This window comes from Diadema antillarum, unplaced genomic scaffold (genome assembly GCF_040938485.1).
Source record: "Diadema antillarum isolate AM-2024a unplaced genomic scaffold, OU_Dant_1.0 seq00000098_RagTag, whole genome shotgun sequence".
In the NCBI taxonomy this organism is placed as follows: Eukaryota; Metazoa; Echinodermata; class Echinoidea; order Diadematoida; family Diadematidae; genus Diadema; species Diadema antillarum.
Genome location: NW_027271187.1, coordinates 626836 through 652735, shown reverse-complemented (window position 1 = coordinate 652735; position 25900 = coordinate 626836). Strand labels below are relative to the sequence as shown.

The following is a 25900-nucleotide window of genomic DNA, read 5'->3' as shown; positions in this document are numbered from 1 at the left end:
AGACAAGTTTTTTCTTCTTGGGAATGAAATGATTAAAACTGTTGGCTGGACAATAGAGATGCATCAAGACAAATTATCTCAGCAGATGCTGTATAGAAATCCTTGCCATTATGACTTTGAGTGCATCAGTTTTGAAGGGGAAAAGGTGTTCACTTTTCTGTGATTTTTTACCCCTGTGTTGTAGTTAACTGCTGTTTGTTCATATCATGTACTAGTGAATGGTTCACTTCCGTTTTTTTTTTTTTTTCTGTGTGCGTGCAGTATTTGATTATAATATGCACTTGATGATAAAAAAAAAGAGAGAAAAAGAAATCATCTCTTGTATTACTTGTGAGATGGAAACAGGAGAACCAATACAAAACGCAAGACAAAGAAACAAGCGAAAAATGCCACCGAGGAAAACATTACTTGACCTGTATTGATGTTGTTTTTTCTAAATTGTCATTCAACATATTGTGTAACATTCAGATCTTCTGAGCAGGTTATCACAAACCTTGACTTCATTCCTCTGATTCTCTCTTCCTATTAGAAACTTTCATTTACAATGAAGCTGTTGTTGCCCCTGACCATCGTAGGACTAGGACTTGGGATGGTCCTAGCTTGCCAGCCCCCAGACTGTGACAGAATCGACTGCGGGACTTGTGGTATGTCTAACACTCAACAGTCTGTTCCCCCATATCCATACGAGATATTCCACCTATGGAAACTTTCAAATCAAATCTAAAATCACATTTGTTAAATTTATTATTGTTTTCCTTTGCTTTCATGGCCTTGGTATAGAATGTTAACTGAATGTCCACATGTATAACTAGAGAGGGGCCGTCAAAGGCGGCAGACCCACGCCTAAGTACAAAGTCGGGGTAAACATAATGTGCATTCGGTCATCTACCAGAATTCGGCCACTTAATTGCCAGTGTCCTTTATCACCAGCTAGTGAGTTCTACCAAAGATCGTACACTGAAGTGTACGATCTTTGGTTCTACAGTCACGTCACACGCAAATCACATCATTACACATACGGTATTAACACTCATTCACGTACAGGAAAGTCCTTAAGTCTCCTCCAAAAATCCATCGAAAATCCCAAATTCCACCGTCAAAAGTGCAGAATCGGAACTTTTCCAAGCGCGCGCAAATTAAGTCCAGTTTTAAGAGTATTGTCTACGCGACGGGTCGCGGAAAAAGCGCTAAAAATCGAGAAATACGCCGTTTTCTTACGGGATATTTTGATTATAGCAAGCCGAGAGTGTGATGATATCAAAGGTCGTATGAGTGTACGATCTTTGATGGTATCCACAAAAGCGCAAAAGAAAAACAAAATTTACGTACCCCCTAGGCAATTACCCCTATGATTAGTGTCTACGGGAATTATTCAATGCAAGGGTTGAATGCAAATGTCTACTGCACCAGTATTCGGCCACCAACGAGCGCGGCAACGTCCCCGATGCAATTTTGCACCAACAGTGTAGAGCGCGATGCATTTTCAGCGGCCTTGCACACGCGTTGACATTGAGCACGCATATCGTGCAGTGTGACTGCGACCGAGCAAATGCTCCTCCAACGAAAAAAACAATCAATGTTAATTTGAAAAATCATCAAAATACGGGCCAGTTTGTGATGACGGAGAACGAACTTTCATAAATCTAGAAGGACATAGTCCCTCAAATAGGCCTAAACGTAAATTTCGGAATTCTTACGAACATTTGAGCAGCGAAGTCGGATCGTTTGGGAGTTAATGTTTTCGTATGGTAGCGGAAAATCGCAAAGTGAGAAACGGGAAATTTTCGGAGTGGTCACTATACCATGGGGTCAAAACTTCAAGGTCACACAGAATTTGCAAGGGTCAACCGATTATCACCAAAATCTAATCGATTCTTTCCTGCCATTATCCAAACATCCCCATAACATTTCGTGCAAATCCATTTACCCGTTCTCTTGTTATCTTGTACACAAACAAACAAACAAACAAACAAACAAACAAACAAACAAACATACGGAACCCTTTACATAACCCCCTGCCGATTTTCATCGGCGTGGGTAATAAACTTGACAAGCTTAGCATAATAAATCAAACCAAACGAAACCATGAAGAGTCAGAATTCAAATATATGTGCCCTTTCTACAGCATCATAGAATGATTGGTACTAGCTCACAACACAGTTTTGTGGGTTCCACCAACATTTTCAGCAGTAATACATGCTAACTTTCTTTCTTTCTTCTTTCAGGCAACGCCTGCTGCACGCTGGAGCTAACATTCAGTAAGTGATTTGCTGAGAGTGTGAAAAGTGCTGTGTTAGAATGGTGAAAACAAATAAAAACACCTAAAACAAACAAAAACTGACGAACAAACCATTAATATTATGTAGAGTTGCTGTACAAGCAGAAGTCGAATATCGCCTAGTTGATGAGTTTTCCATGACCCCGTCAAGATTTACTCATGCAGAGTTGACTGTACGTTTTAATTGACACCCATTGTATTTCTTGGTGTAAAAAAAAAAAAACCCAAACGTAAATGCAGATGTGATTAGAAATTCTTTTTGGACAGGGAACAAATGAGAAGATATGTCCTGGCATAGTTGTCATTGTGTTAAGCTATAATATGATACACAGATAGCCATTATGCTTCTATTCTACCTTAAATGATAAATGCTAAGACTATTTCTCATTCATATTGAAGTGTATTATCTGTATTAACAACTTCCAATGCATAGTGAAATATTATTGAAAAATTTTTATTTTAATCATAAGATACATTTGTGCTTGTCTTACAGAAAATCAAAGCAGTGAGACTGTGTACACTGCGTACGTTGACAGCTTGAAGGAAGGTGAGATTCTGTAAAATAAACCTTTTGTAACCTTTCACCACAAAACAGAGATAGGGGGGGGGGGTATTTTTGTTTTCACAGCATATCACAGCAGTTGTATTATCAATTGTATAACATATATGGTAGTTATGTTAACTTATGGATCTTTAATCATAATCATAAGTGGTCAATTATTCCACACCATAGATGTAGATCTTATGCCAAAAATGTTGAGATAGAAAGGGTGTGCAGTTATTGCCAATGAATTGTTTAGGCTGGTTTGCAAATTATGATACTCCACATTATCGTGCTGAGTGAGTACTTGCTTCGTTATCCCAAAATTCACAGGACTTTACTGAGTAACTACCAGCTACCAAGAGTTGGGGCAAAAACCATTTTAATGGCTTTGGTCTTGAAAATAAAGGAAAAGCTTTAATTATTCCTCCACGCTCACTCTTGAGTTAGAGGTATTTTTGAGATTAATCCAAAATTATTGAGGGCTCTTGCCAGAGATGCCAATTTGTGGAAGGTCATGCCGCTGGTGAAATATTATTCTCCCAGAACGAACAAACGTGAAAGGTATACAGTGATGACACCAAATCCTGTAAAAAACAGAAATTTGGTGTGCATAAAATTGTGAAAAATATCCACAAAAATAAAATGCACCCCAAAGGTTGTTTTTTTCCCCTACACTTTACATTTACTGCCAGTCACCTGTTCACAAAAGTGTCATGCTGCGAGAAGGGCCATCGACCCCCATTTTGTAAAAGTTTCATGCTACGAAAGTTTCTGATTTTACAGTATACAGATATTTCCTTTTGAGAGTTATAATTTGTAGACTGCTGGCACTAAGCTTAGAATGAACATTGCAGAGGTCACTAGGAGCATACCTTCTATAAGAGGTGGAAACTGTCTTACCTCCCCTTGATCATGATTGCGTCGCGAAGAAAACTTTGAAGGTGGTTTTCTTTCAACACTGATTTCCTAACCACCCAACATGCTCTCATAAAATCATTGATATCTCAGCAACCGAGTACTTTTATGAGTCGTGTTGTATATGAAATTAAAGTGGAAGAGTAAGGGAATAATTTCATGTCATTTTCAGAAATTCGACCTCCCCCAACTTTCGGATCCTTTTGTTGTAGCGGGTCACATATCGTCGGTTGAGAATGATAAGGGCGTTAAGTTGCCACAAAACCTATCACTTCTCACGATACGAAACAATTTTCAATCCTCAGTGCATTAGTCATGTGATTACATTGTGGCCAATCACCAACCGGTATTTATGTGTATAGACCATTTAATATTCCCCAATGTTACATCAATGTGTGCAGGAGGGGCTGATGAACGCTACATGTACATAGGGAGTGATGACCTGAGGCCATACAAAGTTGGAGCTGACTTCATTCTCCAGGTGAATACTTAAAAGTCCCACTCACCCACCCGAAATTAATTGTTTTTGAAATTATATTTTTACAATGCTTGCAAAAATCAGTGTGAAAAAATTGCTATCAATTTGATAGCAATAAGGTTAAGGAACTTTGTTATGAAGTTAAGATTAGATATTTTATGTTGCTTTGGGGAGTCTTGTGGAGGGAAGAAAGAAATCCTCTTTCATGGGAGCCAGCAAATTTTTCTGAAATACTGCCCTCTAGTGACCACATCCTATATTCTTTGCATTGATTTTATATCAGGAAGGCTGGATTGCCTCTATTTTTTTTCCTGTCTTTTCAGATTACAATCAATCAAAACTTCTAAACAATAGGTCATTATATTTATTACAAAAATAGTTTTGCAATATTGAACTTTGTCTAGGGGAGGAAGGCTTGACAGCTACTGATGATGAAACACAAATTAATTGAAATGATTGTTTATACCTCGGCAAGAGAATTTTTCAATTTACAATGGGTTGCTGTGTTTTCTTTGCGGAAGGAGTCTTTGAATAAGGTTAAGTGTTTCATTGTGATTTACCTCTTGCTGTATCTGAGAAATGTGCTTTGGTTTACATGGGACTTTATATCCCAGGACTTAACCCATCAAGAGCGAGCTGATTTTGCTATAACATACGTTTCCTGTAGAAACCTACTAAGTATGCACAGGATTAGTCTTCAATGGGATAATTACCAAGTGGTTATGATTCTGTATAGTGTTTTCTTCCCTGTTTTCACAATATTTGCTTTGTGTGTGTGTTTGCTATAAGATTGCTACTTTTCTCAGTTGAATGAAATATTGCCTCCAACCACTCATTGAACTGTTACCATTGACAAGAGATATTGTTATCATTATTTCATTGTGTGTGTGTGTGTGTGTGTGTGTGTATGTGTGTATGGAGGGGATGGGGGAGTAGCCATGGCTGTTTAACACCTGTTTGACCTCAAAACATAACCCGCAGCGGTCCCTTGATGGGCTTCATCTTTTCTAGGATGCATGTGCCAAATTTTCTGTGACAACTGGGCTAGAATATAGCGAAAGGGAATTCCCTCAAAAAACCTGCGACTCTAAATAGTCCATTTGAGACCCTCTGTTCACAATACAGCTGCTAGTGTGATTGTACGATGTTTCCACCCAGGCACAGGTGACTGTACTAAGACGAAGATGATCTTGATCTTGAGCCAGAATGATATGTGTTTTATTTTTGAGATCCACTGCAATTCAAACACTTTGCATTTCATCTATTCCAAAGAGTAGAAACTTTTATACAACACCTAAATAGATCATTGCCATTTGATTGGCTGTTTGATATTTATAATTTGTCCCATTTTACTATTGTGCCATCATTCATGTAATTATGGCTCCGTTTACTGTGCAGTCTTGGATCTATAATGTGATTTGCTCCAATTGCATGCATGCGTAGAGCCTGAAGTGTGTGTGTAAAACACTAGCGTTTGTAGTGTGCATACCATCAAGCATATTAATGGACAGTGTGCTAGTATGTAGTGCTCAGCACTCTCGATCTCAGATTTCGTACATTCTCTCTCTTTTTTTCTAAATCCATAAAACATCAAATGACAAGGATCTATTTTTATGTGTTATTTTAAAAAAAATAAATATTTTTAATTCGTGCAATTGACAGAATGTTTCATTCTATGAAAGTGAATTTATTGATCTATATACAGATTCAATTTGGCTGCGCCTCATTGAATGGATGATTTCATCTATCACCTCGCGAAATATTCTGTCCATTGCACTCATATGTATACCATGATCTCCTATCAAATGAATGACTTCTTTGATATAGTATGTACTTCAGATGTCCCACTTCGTACAGCTTGGTCATGTCATCTTCAATGTTTTTCCTTCTGTGAGCTAAAGCTCCTAATCCACTTTTCATAATGTGATGATGCTTTATTCACATAGTTGTATCTCTACCATGCATTTCTATTGAAGATGGGGGATACCATGGGCTGTTAGGGCTTGCCTGGCTGCGATATATTAGAGAATCCCCGTAACAAATCGGGTACAGCTTGGGTACAGTGTTTACTGATATCTCTCTTTGTATAATGTAAGTACACACACAGCCGAAAAATCTCGACTGGAGCTGACCATTGCCAATGAATGTACGCTTCAATGCACTCGTATATTCGCTGATGGGCGCTCTTTGTAGTTTTCAAGTGTACCCTGGTGGGCAGCGAATGAGGATCAATTCTCGGTATTGCCAATAACCAGGTTCCGTGTGCTGAGCAGCGTTTTAGATGCATTATGGGATAGCTCAGGGGACAAACTTGCCCTGGATTTGGCTGCATATGCACTCGGGTCACGTTCTCTCTTTATCCAGAGATATTTTTTGTTGAAGATTTCTTCGCTTTCCATCATGTGACCAGCACATTGAAGCCTTGGCGTTGTGAGCCATGACTCTAGTGACCGCAAATCAATAAAATTTAGAAACTTTCAACTGTTTTAAAGCTGAATTATAGCCAAGAAAAAAAGGAGTAACAACGGAAAAGCAGGCAAATAACTCCATTGAATCGTATGGGAACTGGGACGCTCGCAAGACAACCGGAAGCAACAATGGCACCGAAGAATCCCACAGTGCATCTGTGACAGGGCTCTTCAGCGTGTGCAGAAGTTTTCTGCGCATTGGTGATACCGAGAATTCAATCGCACTGCCCATACTTCTCTGCGCTGCTGGTTCTTTGAGGTGAATGCTTGTGCTTCTTTTTAGAAGGCAAAACAGTCTTCCTTCCAAATACCTCATCAAAAACTAGAATACTGGTACTGAAACCTTCCTATCTATTTCAGGCCGGAATGTCATGGCCTCCTTTAGTTGCTTTCTTTTCCAATCCTTCACTTCTTTCTCGTGCTTGTCATGTTTTTCCTTGTTATTTCCCATCATTTTTTTTCTTTCTTTGTCGTTGAAAACAGATAAAGAGATTTCCCACTTCCAGAGGGACTTTGTGTTCTTGTCATTAGCATGAACTTTCTAGATAAAGATGACATCTGGGTCACTCTATTGTCTTTTTGCATCTATTGTGCGAGACTCCGGTATTGGCCCCAATGTTGATAAATGGCAACATAGGAAGTTGGTACCTTTGTTCTTTAGAAAATGGGTCACAGCCAAACTTAAGGGGGGGGGGGGAAACCCTGCATTCCTCTGGAAGCGAGTCACCACTGCGATAGGATAGAATAAACAATCAGTCAGCCACAAAGGTGGTGTTTACATATGAACAGCTGCCGAGCATGATTGTGCATGGAAAGGTCAGTTATCACTATAGTGCATTTTAGAATGATTAGTTAGCTGTCTCCTTTACTATCTGTTTAAAAGAATAACAACCTATGGTTCTGAGTATTTCCTAGAGCTATAATGTCAGCCCTTAGTTTAACCCTATTCTAACTGGGCTATTTGAGACCAAGTTTTTACTGGGGGGGTCAATTTGACCCCCCCTTCAGATCTCGGCCGCCGATCACGCGATCGCTGCAAAATTTTGCCTGAACATAGAGCCGGATGTCAACTACAAGATTACATGGTCATACAATAGAAAAATGTTGATTTCATATTTTTTTAATAAATTAATTATGCAAATTAATGCATGAAATCATATTTTCACCTATAACTCCATCAAAAAGACTGAAGGATTGCTAAATTTTTGTGTCAGAGTTCCTCAAGACACATCAAACAATTTTCTTGCAAAAAAATAGCGCAATCAAAATCAGGTTCTTTTGTTTTTGTTTTTTTTTTAATATCTTATGTATTTTATTGTTTTTTTGATCTTTTGTTTTCTATTGTTTTTTGCCAAAATTTGTTGGAGGCACTTTTTCAAGCTTATCTACATTAGAATTGATTTATATCAATGGTTAAAAGTTGAAATAATCTAATTTATATCAATTAAACAAAAAAATAAAGTTTGCATTGGATTTGCACACGAAATCATGAATTTGAGCGGTTTTCGGGTCGACATGCATATGCAAAACATTGCGTAACTTCAGAATGGTGTACCCTGACGTTGCAAATTTGGTCTCAAAATATGTGGGAGACTTCAATGAAAAAAGTCATGAAACGACGCGGCAAATTGTGGGGCGTTGCGGAATCGTGGCTCGAAACGTCGAGGGGGGAGTCAATTTGACCCCCCCCCCCCAGTTAGAATAGGGTTAAAGGACAATTCCACCTTCATGTCAACTACATCTTTGCTAAGAACCAATTTCAGTCACTGCCTTCATCATATGATGAGATGACAGCTTAGCCATATCCATATATGCTAAAACATCTTTCGATTTTATATGCTCCCGAGCATAACAGGGCCGTATCTTTTAGGGAGACTGGTGACGTCACATGCGTACGTTTACTGCTTACCGTGTTTTGATTGGTTGCTCATGCAAATCACTATTAGAGCTTAAAAGTAGTCACAATATGTTATGTTGCAATTTCATTTCAGATTTTAAAAAAGAAATACAAAATATTATGTATTGTGTGCTTTTTTGGCTAATACCGAATAACATGTTCATGCAAGTGCTGTTTTCAGCGCTTGGCACAGATTTCTGGGATCTAATTGCCAATTAATAGAGCTCACCTGATCTCATTCATACCTATTGTGTCCCCATGGTCTTCCTGTTGGAAGAAGGCACATTGTTGTATGTTTCAGTGGGCTGGCCTGTTGTGCTAATAAGGCTGGTGTGACCATTGTTGATTGTCTTTATGATTACACAGCACATGGTGAAAAGAGATCAACCATACTGTCAAAAGTTACGTTCAGACGGCAGGCCCTAACCTCGAGGTTTAGCTCTTGCCCCCTAACTACGACGTGTGTCCACACGACGAATCTTAACCTCGAGGTTACAAAACCTCGAAGTTATAGCTTCTGCCCCCCGTAACTACGAGTGGGTCCCACTCGATGTTAAAACCACAAAACTGGAAGTTTCAGCCCACACTGCAACAAGGCGTCTATTTATTCTTTAGTCCAACCCTGTCGGACTCGCTTACAGGTACTCTTTTTCTCTGTCATGGTAATATGTATGCAGAGATAGCACTGCACTGATGACTTTATGCCTTTATGAAGATATTCATCGAAAACATTTTTTTTTAGCGTCGGAGAAGAATATAGAATACCGTAGCGAGTTTGACGTGTTCAGTTTCAGAGATCAAGCGCATGGGAAGAAAAGATGATGTTGTTGTGTCATGCGTCATAGGTTTTTCACGTGTAGTGTATTTGTGGTGTACGTTTGGGAGGTTGACCCGGAAGCAGAGGGAAATTGTGGGGGCTGGAGTTTACGGCGAGGTCACTCTTAACTTCGAGTTCGTTGTTTTTTGTGTCCACACGGTGCTTAACTACGAGTGGGGACCCCCCGCGGCTCGTGGTTAGAGCGCTAACCATAAGATTTCTCGTGGCTCGAAACATCGAGCAAACCTCGAGGTTTGCTAACTACGAGTGCGTCTTCATGGTCCCTAACTACAAGCTCTAACCTCGAAGTTTCCTAACTTCGAGGTTAAGGGCTCCCGTCTGAACGTAACTAAAGTGTAGCGCAGAGCTTCAATTCAAGGGATCAAGTTATTCTGAAATAAGTGAAAGTGTCTTGTAGATTTCCACAGGACTTTGAGACTCCGATGCACATGTTTTAGGTTGTGAAATATTTAGGGCGAATTGATAAATGTTTGGAAATCATTGTCAGTTTGTTCTGTATTGAAATTCGTTGAGTATATAAAAAGTTTGCTTTAAAAATGAACTAACTCCATTTTTGTTAATTTGAGATAGTTGCAATTAAAGCTGCTGAAAGCGCAAAGAAAATAAGAAGAAAATAGGGGATATGCTTAATCATGACTTCAAGAATATTCCTTGTATGTAACAAGTGAAGTTATCACTGGAAGAGTTTTGTTTTGGTGATGGACTTTCTTTAAGATGTTTAAAATGACCCTTCACTCATTTTGTGATGAACTGTGATACATGTATGTCTACATCAGGTAATTTTTTTTCTTTTTTTTTTTTTACTCATGAGGTCTCAAAAGGAACAAATGCATATTTTGAACGATTTGTAAGACTATACCCCTCTACATCAGATGACCTAGGAGCAGAAATATTAACTGTTTGTCCCTATCATTGTTACCCCCCCCTCCCCCCCCCCCCCCCCCACTCGCCCACTTACTCAGTCTCACTAAAGCCATTTACTGCAGTACATACCCTGCTCTTTCCAATTTCATCCGTGGTAAAATTCTTCTCAAACTCATCACATAATTTATTATACAGTAGGTATACTGCAGGTAGCCACCGATACAGAGGTCTGTCTAAAGTGTAAAGGCACGCTGGAGACTTTGAGAAGATGACTTGATTGAGGGTACAAGTTTTGGATTGGCGCGGTGTTTGTCATTATGAAAACTTGCAGTCTGAACAGATGATGTGGGTAGAGAAATTTGTGATTTTAACATGAGATGGTAGATACCTCACACTGATACTGGACATACTTGATGTGTGATGATGGGGTTGGATTGACTTTGTAGAAGTAGATCCTGCATCAATAGCCTCAATTCAGATCTTATCAGTCTGGGATGGTGACTTGGTTTTCAAAAGAAGATATCATCCCAGGTACGTAATGGACCATTTTTGCAAATACAGTTGAACCTCTCTTATCCGGCCTCCCTTTATCCGGATCTCTCTATTATACGGACGCAATCTCGCCGTGATTTTTTTTTTAAATAATTACTGGAGGAAAGGGGGATTCCCAACTCCTTGAGAACTCCTACACAAACACACATGAATTACATATACTTGATACATTTCTTAATAATTATTTAGGTAAATCATCCCAAGAATTTATAAAAGAAAATAATTTCATTCTTGCAAACACGAACCTCTATTTTGGGGTCTGTTACTGAGTGTAACAATGGAAAGGTTGCAGTATACACATTACTACATGTACTACAATGGGCTACATCAGTACATGTGTATGTATATATATACATGTATAAAGCATTGAGTCTCCCGTATCCGGCCAAATCCCTTATCCGGATGAGCCCTGGTCCCGACTTTTCCGGATACGAGAGGTTCAACTGTAGTTAATTTGAGGAAAAAAATGTCATCTGAAAATTAACATGTTGTGAAAATGGTCCATTATTTGAAGAGCTGGAGTGGGGAGAGAAAACTGAGATCAGGGGCCCGTTTCATAAAACTCGTTATCAGTGACAACTGTCACATTTCTATGACAAATTTGCTCTCAGCCAATCAGATGCAAGGATTTCAGTAGCTTGTCACATCTATGACAACTTGTCACTGATGACAAGTTTTATGAAACAGGCCCCAGAACAAGGCAAATGAGACTTTTATGGAATGTGACTAGAATAGATGGGCTGGAAAATCCGGCAATAGTGCCATTCTCATTGCAGAAATTTTGAAAGTTTTGGGGTTGTGATTATTTGCAAAGAACTGACCTGCACATGTTTTGAATGATATGCTCTCAAGTCTACGTTACTAGATGAATTCAGTATACCACGGTGCACCACACCTGGTGAAAATAGCAAGGAGCAGTGCATTGTGGGATATAAAATTTCGGAATTTTTTGCGGTCTCCGTTCTTACTACACAGTTTCGCGTCTTTTTACACAAATCGCACAGAGTATTGTGATTTGGATTGCGACGCAAATCGCATGAAATAGTGCATCATTTCTGTTTTCACTGTAAACATTCTGAAATTTGGGTCGCAATCCTGATTACTACGAAATAATACATTATTTTGAATGCAATGAGAATGGTACTAGTGACAGGAAATGGTTAGGGAAAGAGGGACATAGGAAGGAAATGGATGCTTTGGATGACCAATCTAAATGCATTGATAACAGAGAGAGAGAGAGAGAGAGAGGTATCAGACATCAATAAATGGAAGTGATTTAGAAAGCTAGACACCAAGATTTGTGGCCCTCTATGATTGCCTATAGATGTTTCCAGATACAGCACCTAGATAGAAATATTGATTAAATTTCAGATTAAAGTGGAAATTTGTTCAGATTAATGAAGAAGATAACAAAGAAATAGATTAGATGTGGTTTTGCCAATGCCACAAAATATACAAATACAGTCAAACCTGTCATAGCAACCACCTGTCTATAGCGACCACTTCTTGTCTTTATTATTGACCATTAATGTTGTGAACTCTTGGAGTTTAGCATCATTGAATCTTGTACACCCTTTAATTTGTGACTTTTTGAGGCCTTTGGAGCAAACTGAAAGACAACTTTAACCACAAATCTTTGCAGATATTGTAAAAGTGGATATTTTTCGCGTGACTAATTTTTCGCGCTTGGCCGGGTCGGAAGAGTTTCGCGTGTTTTTAATTCCGCGGAATCAAGACATCACGCACAGGCACATATGGCAAGCAAAAATATTCACGTGCTTTTATTTTCGCGCTAGTTTCTGGTTGGGCGAAATGCGCGAAAATTTGAACACCTCGAAAATTTCCACTTTTACAGTAATACATATATTGATCATCCTGCATGCATAATCATTCATGGTGACACCTCTCCCCCGACATTCCATTAGTATATTATGCAACCAGTCACAATTACTTAATCGTGATGAATATTGCTGGTATTGCTAAAGAGGGGGAGTAAGGTGATTTTGTAGAATATCCCCAACACGTTGACAATTTGATTTGCAGGCTGCAGGAAGAGCAACAGCTGTTGCTGGGATTTCCCCAATTTTTGACCAAGAAGTCATGTCAACACATGCTACGTGTCTGTTGACTTGTACACACTGTAAATCATATTATGAAGAAACACAGGTAGAAAATTTCCCATGGAGTTGACTTGCATGACAGCAACTTTGGAGAAGTTTACTGCAGATGTATGTCAACATATTGGAACTGTGATCATCAAAGTGTTTATTGTTATTGTTTTCATGAATGAACATTCCTACACTCGTATATGATGCAGCATTTCTCACAATTTAGTGTATACATATTTGTTGTTGATCTACTAGCATCACAACCGGAGCTCTGGTAATACTCTGAATGCATTTAGGCCTACATCTATATCATTTTTGACAGTTTTCTTTTTCACAGTTAATTTGGTGTCATTCCACCAAAAAACAAGAATACATCTCTGGTACATTGCAGATACACTTGAAATACCCCCCCCCCCCCCCCCCATGGCAGCAACAAATATTTATGATTATAAAGATAAATGTTTTGAGGCAAGTTTACAAATCAGTCCAGTTATTTGTTCTTTAGAGGGAATATTGTTGAATTGAGTGTGTAATGTGTTGATGAAGACGGGATAAGAATTCTAGACTTTTACCTAATTGAAATATATTCATTACCATGGTGAACTGTGAAATGCACTTTTTTGTTTTTCAGTACACACACACACACACACACACATGCACACACACACACAAACAAACATGCACACACACAGTACATGTATATACAATTGTAGGTATACCATTGTGAGGTTTTGTGTCTTTTCTACTTTTGCCACTTATATTTAGTTTCAAACACATTGATGTGACCTCTACAAATATTATTCATCATGTTTGATATGACACAGCATTCTAGGCTTACAAATAGCATTCTAGGCTTACAAATGAAAACTTTTGAAAACAAAGACAGTGGAGTAAAAAGTCCTTGGTTTCGTAACAACAGAAATGATATCACTTTTGCGTGAGTGTATAGGCCTCAGTCGGTGGCTCTCTCTCTATCTCTCCATGACGACGATGGAAGGTTGGCCTCTCTCTAGTCATTCAAAAGTGACGGGATTCCTTGAAATCCATCTGTGGAAAGAAAAGTGCAGTGCACTTTGGTAAATTATGTTCCTATTTTTACTCGTTCACACTCCACAAATGGGCCCGATACGTGAATGGCTGCCCTTGTGCCACATTCTACTATCATGATGCCAAACAAACATAAAATATGTTTTTTGTTGTTGTTTTTTTTTTGTCCTCAAACTGAGGGACTTTATTTAAATCAATTGTTCAGAATCATGCAAAGGTCAATACGAGCATAAAACAATTGCAATCATAGTTCAATTTACATCAAATGAAAATTCTGTATGTAACGGATATGCTAAAATATGTTGAATCATGTCATGTACACCAGCAACAGGAAGACATACTTGTACATTTATTGAAAATCTGTAAAACACACATGCATAGATACAAACATTATACTTATGAAGTATATACACACATAAATGTATACATACATAGATACACCCTTTCATCATAAATAGTACATACACACATACAATGCACATACAATATATACGTGCACACCCACATACTGTACATTCATAAGTACACATTCACATCTGATGAATAATAGGGAGGTGACTCTGCATATGTGTATGTCTGCATGCACATTCACACGTAATCATGTTTACTTTACATGTCTAAACAGTACACCACAAGACTGACCACTGGTGATGTGCAATATGTATTCACTCATGTGTGCCAGCATGTGCCCTCCCTTGATGAATATGCATAAACACGGGGGGGGGGGGGGGGGGGGGGGGGGGGGGGGGGGGGGGGGGGGGGGGGGATGGTAGAGAGGGAGAGAGGGAAAGGGAGAGAAGTATACAGAAGTGGGTAGAAGGACAACAGCATGTACTTAATACCACTGAATCATTCACTCACATAAACAGAGCATGCTGATCTATATCTTAATTGGGGTATGGATGATGGAATAAGATATGTTACAGTATCAATGCTGCCCTACTTTGGCATAAGGAAGCAAGTGACATTTTTTATGGATATTTACTTTTTTTTTTATTGTATTGGCATATTTGAAGTATGCTCTATCTAACTGAAAAAGTCCAAAAGTTACAATTTTGACCCATTTCTGAGATTTTTGGGTGGCAAATGGAAGCAAGCGCACAAAATTGCATGAAATACTTTGGCAAAAGGCAGCAAGTTACAAAATCACTATTTTCATTGAGATTATCAAAATTCCTTAAATTGTCATAAATACATCACCATATGACTTGCATGAATATTAGCATTATTTCTCATCACAAATTTCCATGTTGAAGGGCCTACACAAAAACATTTTCTTCATTTGTAGCATTTGTACCCATTGTCACTTGCGTCCTTTTGCCAAAGTAGGGCAGAATGACAAAGACTCCCCTCTGAGCTTTGTTCAGGTAAAGTGTATCAATACCCTGAAAATCAACTTTTGTGGCACAGAAGAGTGCCTATTAAAGAGATAACCCAAATATGCTTGCTGTTCACTGTTCGTCAATTTCATTTTCACAAATGAACTCCGTAAACGCCCTTTTTTCGTGTGTTCATGTCAACCTCGTGTGCGTCCGCTCATGACAAAACTGTTCTAAAACTATTGAAGTCATGCAATCATGAATGACGAATGCTGTATCTCATGCTACATATGTACCGTACGCCCTTGTACATTGCATCTTGTCTCAATACCAGGGATATTTTACAGCATATGACATATGTGTCACAAATCCAAACAGGCTTCCAATGCCCCTTCAGATTTCATACTTTTGTATACATGTGTAACTATTTCTATATGATTAACAGTGTAATAAAGATAAAAGCAGTAGGGCATATGGGCAACATATAGACCTATAGTGTACGTATATTTGATAGAGCATCGAATAGCGAGTGTCTGTGCCATTATACAAATCTATCTATTGCTTCAAGGGGCATGGTTAAAATTATTTGCTCAGAGAAGGCAAATATTGTATATAGTAGCCATATATTTAGTGAGTCTAATTTTTCGCGAATCGGGTCTCCCCGACGATTTCGTAAGTAGTTAAATTTGTGATCGTGGAGTGAAGTACAGTGAACGGAAAAATGTATGCATGCACGTCACATTCATATATCGGGATCAGAGTCAATAAGTTTGTGTGTCTTTAAATTTACAAATAGCAACTAACTCGCCAAATTTGTGAAAATAAAAACCTTGCAAAATATTTGGTGGATGCAGTACTTTTAGCATGCCCTGAAAGAAAGCAGTCAGTATTTTTTTTATATACTGCATCCCACATAATTTAAGATATTTCTGCTGAATTAGGGCATTGAAATGGCCTTGTCATATTAGCAGTCAAGGAAATTACCTAAAGTATAATTTCACAATACATAAATATAGATATGCTGGCAAGATATCATTCACACACCCACTAGCTCACTGCCAGGCAATATAGCAAACTAATGATTGATGTACCTTCACCAATCAGAGGCCTAGAAACTCCAGGAATCTTAGAGTAAGGCATTTAATATGGTCTAAATGCTGTCAATATTGCCTGTTTACTAGTCTGAATTCAAGATACACACAATTTTTGGTGTAAATGGGAATATGTTTCTTTTCATTATTTTTGCCCATTATAAGGAACTTCATATAGTGTAATTGTGGTAGCTTTTGCTTACATTTCAGTCGTCATGAGTGCTTTTGTTTTAATTCTGCTTTAATCCTGTTCACCTTTGGGAGCAGTGATTTTTGGAATTTTCAAGATACCACTTTTGATGCATATGCAACCTGTGCGTATGTGTAGATCAATTGTGTCACAAAACATCCTTCCACATAAAATTTTTGCACTCAAACCTAAGATATAAGGGGATATCACTATTTTTCTCAGTAAACGATAACTGTAGACGGTTTAGTCTTGAAACATTTTTGTTGTTCACATTTTGTATATTTAACAATACTTAGGATTGATTATAAATACAATACTAATTCAAATTTTTACATTGGTTGTTTCTATCCCTAACTTTTTTGTTAGGGACCTAGAACTATTTTGAAGCAGTAATGCTGGGGGTTTGTTTCACCTGCAAATGGTGTACTAGTAAATTATGCCTTTAACTCTTTATGTGCCACGTTCGCACGCCCGACTCAGTCGACGGCGTTCCAACTTGGCATATTCTGCTCAAACGCACAAACCTGCCCAATCCAATCGATAAATTGCCAAATGCCACAGTACAATGAAAGCATTTCTTGCGATTCCGTTCTTCTGACACATACCTTGCATTTTAAGTGGTAATTGACTAGCAAGCGGGGTTCCCTGCTTGATTTACGTGTAAATTCTTATTTTCTGTCACTGTTTTGTGTGCAAAAGTCGTGCCTTTACAATTACGTAGCTATTGGTCATTGAAAGAAAAACAATCATAGATTTGTCATACAAATTACATCAAATCAAAACTTGTCATTTGTTAACAACTTTGCTCACTCCATGTCCAGCTTAACATAAATTTATACAAGTTACAAAGATTGAAAAACAAGAATGTTTTCCCAAAGTATGACTGCATTGGTGTCTCAGAATACATATGTGGCACACAGGGGGTTTCTTCCATAGCACGTAAAGAGTTAACTCTGCTCTACCGTACCTCGTGGAGTGCACTGTGCAGTAAACACAACTGTCACACCTTTGTTTAAAGGTAGGGGATACCTTTTACAGACCTCCCAAAATGCAGCAAAACATTAAATATGAACCTCAGGGGACTTGCTTAGGCCACTGCTTCGAAATTTAGAAGTCAACCGTTATCTAAAATTTGAATAATGCACAAAACTCAACTACTCAGTAGTTCTGTGTGTCAGCCACACTTAAGCCTTTTTGTTGCATTCTTCTGTATTTGTGATCTATAAACACAAATCTAAAAGTACTAGAGTTGATGTAGTAATTAATAGAGTGTGTGGTAAGAATGTATATAGAAATGTTTGTAAGTGTTGACGAACTTTCTTCACAAAATATACATGATGGACACACATGCAGTACATGGGTCTGCAAAGGTAGCCTAGTAATGTACTGGAATTTATGGTGAGCCCCGAAAACAATTCAATTCAAAATCTAACTGTCAAAAAAATGTACTAAATGTTACCTTCCACTTTGAATACTTTATGGGAGTTTCGAAAATGATATTCTCTTCAACATACCACTGTATTAATACAACTCTTCATTTAAGGCGTGCAAATGGGATTCCCTACCTTTAACAATGCTTCCACAAGTGACAGCTTTCATTTAGGATGTGTTTTATATTGTGTTTTATTGGCTGTACTGTTATTCCACCTATGTGGCAATGTTATTGTGATCATTACCCCCTCTTTAAAAGTGTGTGTTCATACCAGCAGGTTGACTGCACATGTACAATGTCAGCACCTCAAATTCAGAAGGTCATTTCTGGGTAAATTGATTCAAAATACCAGCACAATTTTATAGTATGGAAACAATTCTCCTTTGTTGGGGGGGGGGGGGGGGGGGGAGGGGAGAGAATGTATAGGGGGTTGGGTTATGAATATCACTTTGTCAAGTTGGAGACTGATATCAACCAATGGCAGGGACGATTCCGTGATGAGTAATGATATGCTTGTGACCTTAGTCTGACATTCATGAAGGTATAGTATGATTAAACAGAAAGTGAAGGAGAGAGGCCTCGAGTTCAATATGCTGGCGTCCTTGCCCGACACACGTGTCGTGTGTCGTGTTCGCAGCATTCTTGGTTTGCAGTGGGGAAATAACCGTTTACGTCACTTGCCATCCACGCCGCCGGCCTTCAAAAGCTGGGAGATATATCTCAATTTATTTGTTCCACAAGCATTATGAGGCTCCGTGGGGGGATCGAGCTTTTTGCACCTGATTTCACCTTGCAACATGAAGCGTGGTGGCCTGATATCAAGTCTGCCAGCACTTATTGTGTCTCTTTGCTTACTTTATAAAGGCAAGAACCGTTACCCAGAAGTACCTCAGTACTTCAAGGAGAGATAGAAAAACATTGTGATCCATTCGTTCGTGCATTTTGCTTGTGAACAGCTGGTCTGTTACATATGTCTGTACTTTACAGTGGACTAACATTATAACCAAGTCTTCGGAACCAGCAGTTTTCTTTTTGTTACATCGAAATTTTGTTATAACCGAACAGTAAACAATAAAAAACAAAGAAGGGATGATGTAACAGCCTCAACTTTTACTTCATTGTAAACGGAATTTTGTTATACTGTATACGCTGAATATTTCGTGAGGTTTTTATTTTCGCGAATTTCGCGAGTCAGATGCTACTTGCGAAATTAAAGACACACAAAAATATTGACTCTGATCCCGATGTGAATGTGACATACGCATTTCTCCGTTCAGTACAAGACTCCACTATCGCGAATTTAACCACTCGCGAAATCGTCAGGAATTCCCGATTTGCGAAAATTTAGACTCGCGAAATGTACCGCATTTATACAGTAACCACAATTTTGTTATAAATCCATATTCATCAAAATGGGAGTGCACTGTATGTGTCTTCTGTGCAGCTCCCTCTCCCCTTCCTCCTACCCCACCCCATCCCACCCCACCCCACCCTTTCAGGCAAGACCTTCCATAAATGACAGACTTGACACCTCTTCCCTTGAAGATCCGGCAGTATGGGGACACCATGCAGTGGGAAGCTGACGTTATTCGGATCATATTCCAAAATCCCCGTAACGAATCGTGTGCAGCTTTATCACCAATCTTCAATTCAGGACGCATGTGGCCGAATAATCTTGACTGGAGTCAAACGATATCAGTGCCCGTACATTTCAACGCTTTTATTTGCTCATGGGCAATTCTATTCTACCAGGCTTGCAGTAGTCATGGTTTTTTGACCGATTCCATCCAGCCTTTCTTGTCCCTCCATGACACAGGGTCTTTAAGCCAGGCTAACATGTAAATAGTACAAGAGACTGTGATCGCTGGCAGGAATGGAATTCAAGTGGAAAATTCCATGATGGTATAATCACATATATGACTCACATGCTTTCTGCTTTGTTTTTGTTTTTGTTTGGGTTTTTTGCTTCCAAAGGATGCCAAATGCAAAAATGACAATGTTGGTCTCTCCCTCTCGCATCTTCTTTTTTGCAATGTAAGAAAAAAACTGCTCAGTATATATTTTCTTGGTATATTGCCAAGGTATGCTTCATATGATGAAGATGAGCTAATGTGATTTTGTGTGAAATCCTTCAAACTTGAAGGTCAAAGGTCTGTAAACTTTGGCTGAACTGGTATTTTTCCAGTTTTGTGTATCCTCATTTAGGAGCCTCCACAAGTGGCAGTATAAATGGATAGAAAAGATAGAAATGTAAAGACAGTTATTTCTATTTAAGGTCATGGTCGATTATCTCAACACTTTTGCAAAATAAAGTCATTTCCAATCATTGCTGTAGACAGTCCAATGTCCTGTGATGATATAAGTTGGACAGAGTCGAAATGAAGTGACAAATTATTGGTAGGAACATGATAGTGGCTATAGATCAAAGGTCAAGGTCAAAGGTTACTGTTCTTACATCATAGCATAATACTCCTCAGTAATAGTCGACTCCTGTAAAGATTATTCAGCTATGTGACGTAGAGCTCAGTGATAAAGGTGTACACAGTTCAGCTCCCGCTTCATGATCCCCCATGCTACCCAGTCGTTCATGGGGGGGGGGGGGGGGGGGAGGTGATGAACTCTCCTGTTCATGTGTGCTTGTCAACAGAGCAGGAAGAAAGTAGGTCATAGTGCCACAGTTTTTCCAAGTCCCATGGTAGTAAATAAACTTAACAGGGTAAGTGCTACATGGCTTTTATGTATCATCTGGAATAGTAAATCAAGGAAGCAAATGGTTGTAGTTCTACTGCAACATCATTCAGCCACATTTTTGAATCTCTCTTCCCCTCTCTCCTGTGGCTTACCTATGGATGAAGCATGCTCGTGTTTTCTTTTTTTTTTTTTTTGTATGGGGGGGGAGTTTACACTGACACAAAAACTTGTTTTCTTTCCCATTTCTGAAATCTATGTCTCCAAACATGCTTAAAATGTTCAGACTCTTACAGGAGTCTTCTCACTTGCCACTAGCTATAAATAATTTTTCAGACAATTCCACTGTCACGACACACTGTGGCCTGTCACTCAAACACACAACTTGACTTTCCACCCACTTTACAAGCGAGAGTATGAACGCACCCAGGTGGAAGTAAATCGAAGGTCAAGCCAGGCTCTGCCTCTCTAGAGGTCCCAGAGGTTACATCGCCCAGACTACAAAGAACCCGGCCTCGCAGACAAGTGGAACACACCTTGAGACCACAGTTGACCAAACATGAATTGAGAGACATGTTTGGGTGAAACTCCATTCAAGTTTGCTTTCGGACTTGTGCAAAGAAGAAGAAGAAAAAAGAAATGAGGTCACCCGTTCACCCTGAAATGTTCTCAGACACACAACACAGATTGGTCGAGTTGTTTTGGAGAAACTTCATTCAAGTTTGCGCTTTCGGACTTGTCCAAGGGAAAAAAAGAAAGAAAAAGAAGTCAGCCGTTCACCCTGAAATGTTCTCAGATGCACTACACAGATACTTAGAAACCACTTAAGACAAAGCTTCATAGTTTATTAAATAAAAATCGGTTTCGAAATGGCTGAAATATCCAAAACAAAGTAAAACAAACCACTCCTAATAAAAGTTGGGTTCCACCTTTTATTAGAATCACTTTGTTTTGGATATTTCTGCCATTTCAGAACCAATTTTCATCAAGTAAACTTTGAATTCCTCATAGAATTATATGCTCTTTCATATTACATAAGAAGTTTCTCATTATCTCAATAAGTCATTATAAAAAAAACATTGGAAACCCGATCCCCATATCAACCTAAACTGCATCACTCCTTTAAATGTCTCAGAGCTGTGCACTGGCCTCATCAAATGTTTGGGAAGGAAGGCCCCTTTCTCAAGGTGAGGCAAGTGGCCCTTTCCTTCTCCCATGCAACCAGCTGCTGCATGCAGCAGAAGAACGCCAGATACCATGGCCATAATGCTGATTTATATGCAATTATATACTGTTATCACAGTATGCGCGCAGCCTTGTCACTGCTTGTACCAACATTGTCATAGTGAGGATAACAAAAGCTGGTGAGACTTTGTAGCAATTACAGTAATGAGCAAATCTGAGACAATAGTGCATATAATGATGATACTGTTATCTATAATTTTTTTTATACTGTCATTATTGTTATTACCATAACTATGATGATGATTATGATGATGATAATAATAATAATAATGATAATAATGATGATAGTAATGATAATAATAATAATAATAATGATAGTAATAATAATAATAATAATATTAATAATAATGATGATAGTAGTAGTAGTAATAATAATAATAATAATAATGATGATGATAGTAATAATAATAATAATAATAATAATAATAATAAGATGATAATGATAGTAACGATGATATTAAGCATAGTGATCTGACAACGATGATCAGATGACAATTAGAAGAAGAAGATGTAAGGATAATTGGTATGTTGCACATTGCCATGGATGGAAATGTGTCTGTATTGTGCTTTCACTAGGGAATTGTAAGATCTCTTCCACCTCCCTGCTTTCACCAAGCATTCGCACACACACACACACAAAAAAAAATGCTTGTATAACAAAACAAACAGTATTCTTGTTATCAATTTTTACACATATATCCTTGATTGACCTTGAAGTATGACATTGGATTCGGTGATCCCCCATGGTAACAGTTTTGTTAGATACGTGGTAGAGTGAATCTTTAGGCCCGTTCACAAACAACGAAAATCGAAATTTCAATCGCGATCCAAATTTCGATTTTTTTTTCGACAGTTCATACACAGGAAAAAATCGCACTTCGCAGCAAGGAAAGAACGATCAGTGGCCAAACTGCGCATGCGCGAATCTTGCATGACCGAAGACTGACCCCGCAGTCCCAATAGAGTTTCGCACGCGCTACGAACGATGGGATTAAAAATACCGATTTCCGAATCTCGATCGCGCTCACACACACGACGCTTGGCAAAATAATCGCGATTATTCTGAAAAATCGCACTAATAGTGCGAGTTGGATCGCGATTAGGATCGCGGTAATTAGTGAGATTTTTCTGTCCACACTGGAAAAAATTTCGAAATTTTGATCGCGATAAGAAAATCGATTTTTAAATCGCACTTTTTCCCTTGTGTGTGAACGGGCCTTATATTGTCTACTGGCCACACAAACTATTGAATATTCATGCTTGCTGACCTCTACAGAAAATGGGACCTTCTTTGTTTGCGCAAATGACATGGTCGGTTCATCTGAGAGGACATAATATATTTAAAAAGTGTTCGATATGACCTTGATCAACCAGAATGAAATTTATGAAATATTGATAATCCTTCATCTCACACCTGTCAATAATGTTACACTTCACTGATGTTAGTGTGTGTCAAGAAAGACCAGGGTCCCATTTCATAAGAATTTGATATGAAAGCAACTCTTGCTGGAATGGCAATTGTCGTAGTAACAACAAGAATCCAGCTTCCTGATTGGCTGTTGCTATTGGAAGTTGTCATTCCAGCAAGAGTTGCCATCCTAACATCTTTTTATGAAATGGGGCCCAGGCATTCTGTTGTTCCGTGATTTGAATGAATGATAGCCATAGGTGCAGTGGTCATTTTAACCCGTTTCATACAGAATTCTGAAATGCTCATTAGACTTAAGACGTTTTGTGATACAACTAACCTACACATATATGCATCAAATGTGATAACTCAAACATTTTTTAAATCTCTGCTCCCAATGGTGAACAGTACCTTTAAATTTTTCTCTGTCTTTGCTCTTTTATGATCTTTTTTTTTTCCTGGCTGAACCTTAGCTGACCCATGTCATTATTCTGTCTTATGATGCATGTAATTCCGAAATGAAAGTGGAACTCATCGCTGCATTCTCTAGTTGCTTGTTCAAAATATATATATAATATATGCAATAGGAATATGATAAGTGTGTTTATATGTGTGTGTGTGGGGGGGGGGGGGGGAAGGGGGGGGGGGGGAAGGGGGGGGGGGTAAGTGTTTGTGAGGATATATTTTTGAATGATGCTTTCTGTGCACAATGAATTCAAGCCTCGATGCATCTCAATTTGTGTGAATGCAGGCAGAAATGACAGTTGTTGCCACTCGCTATTCAAGTGTTCCCCCCAGTGGGAGCCAGCACAATAAGCAGGGGTCGGAGGCAATTTTTCAGAACCAGTTCCACCCGAATGCTTGCAATGAAATGAAATCCTCGCTCAATCAGCTTTGTATATATATCCTTGCCAGTGCTACAATCAACTGTGACCTGCTTTTTTAGCTGTACGCGCTCCAGATACCATATAAAATATAGATTCTGCCAAAATGTTCCATGTGTTTCCAAATTTAATTGCTTCCATATAAATGCGTCTTTAGGGTTTTACACATGTTCGTGCCTGTTTTACAGGGCAACCAAGTTTCTCCCTTGGGGCAAGTACAATCAGTCTTGTATTTGTCTGGTGGGAATAGCCTTATACTGTTTTATAATACACAGGTACATGCATTAAAGAGATTCCACCTAGATATACTGTAGAAATTAAGTATAGGTACAACGTTCATGTAGTACTGTAAAACACGATATATTTGCGGCATGAAAATTTCGCAAATTGCAGCCGATGGCCTTTCTCGCAACATGAAATTTTCGCGAATTGCAACTGGCATCCAATGCATATTGTGTGGGCAAGAATTTTCGCGTGCATTTTAATTTCGCAAATGTCGGCATTCGCGAAATTAAAATGCACGCGAACATTCCTCGTTTTACAGGATATCGTATCAAGGGTACTGCTGCCACGCAATGGTGTTTGAAGAAGAAGTGATCATGCATTGTGACCGATTCATTCACTTGAATCTGATATTTGGGTTCTGATTTAGATGGTTCTGTGACATATTTGCTTCTGTGACAACTGCTCCCATGAAATATCTGTGTGCTATAAGCCAAACATAAATTCTACTCACAAACATAACCCTAACCCTAATCCTAATCCTAATCCTTGCATCAAACTGAACCTAAAACCCTTTCACGACCCCAATCCTAACCCCTAAGTCCTTCGGGAAAATTAGACCGGAGCAATTGTCGCAGGAGCAAAAGTCGTGTTGTTGTTTTGGGCAGGTGCATTTTCAGATTTGGTGACTTACGACTACACCTTCTTTACCTTTCTTCCAATTGGTAATCTGTAAAGTTTTGTTTCTGTTGTTACCTTTTGTCTCCTTTACCAATTTACAGACAGTGTGTTTACCGGTATACATGCGTCTGACATGAGAGATGTGATAAGGTGGACATGACCATCGATGGCTCAGATCATCACTCAATAATCCATGAATGTTCTGCAGTGAATGCTCTGTCCCCCAGAGATGTTTGTGGAGAATATTTAACTGACAGAATCTGCCATGAAATCAAAGGATATGAGCTATCGATCATGTGACCTACGCTCTATTGCTTCTGAATGTCTGCTGAGTGACCTACATTTCATACATCACATCACATAATGGATTACACTGTATATCCTACTGTCACAACAACCTGATACTGTGGGTCACCAAATGATACATTTTCTGACTCGCTTTATTTGTACTGGTATTAGGTCTCCATGTGTAAAACTATCCAATGATGTGTAATTCGATTTGATTTATATGCACAGCAACACAAACAGTACAATAGCAGTTTACCCCATAGGCTCAGCTTTAAGGAAAATTGCCTTCTTAGTTTAACATGTAATCCAGTGCTTATGACATTAGGTGCAAAAGCATCTTTAAAAAAAAAAGAAAAACATTTTTGGAAAAACATCTTGCTAGAATCCATTATATCACAGAAGAAATGTCTGTGTAATATTTCTTTCAGGTATTGATAACCAAGAAACATATGTCTGTTAATGT

At 38.7% G+C, this 25900-nt stretch overlaps 1 protein-coding gene across 1 annotated transcript in view; it reads left to right on the top strand.

Moving 5' to 3' along the window:
- Positions 1–532: 532 nt before the first annotated feature.
- Positions 533–25900, top strand: part of LOC139726772 (uncharacterized) — a 41567-nt gene continuing 16199 nt past the window's right edge. Inside the window, exons 1-4 of the mRNA XM_071637763.1 lie at positions 533–644; positions 2226–2258; positions 2772–2825; positions 4139–4218. Of these exons, the coding sequence (XP_071493864.1) occupies positions 545–644; positions 2226–2258; positions 2772–2825; positions 4139–4218 (267 nt within the window). The 5' untranslated portion in view covers positions 533–544. The remainder of the gene's footprint in view (positions 645–2225; positions 2259–2771; positions 2826–4138; positions 4219–25900) is intronic.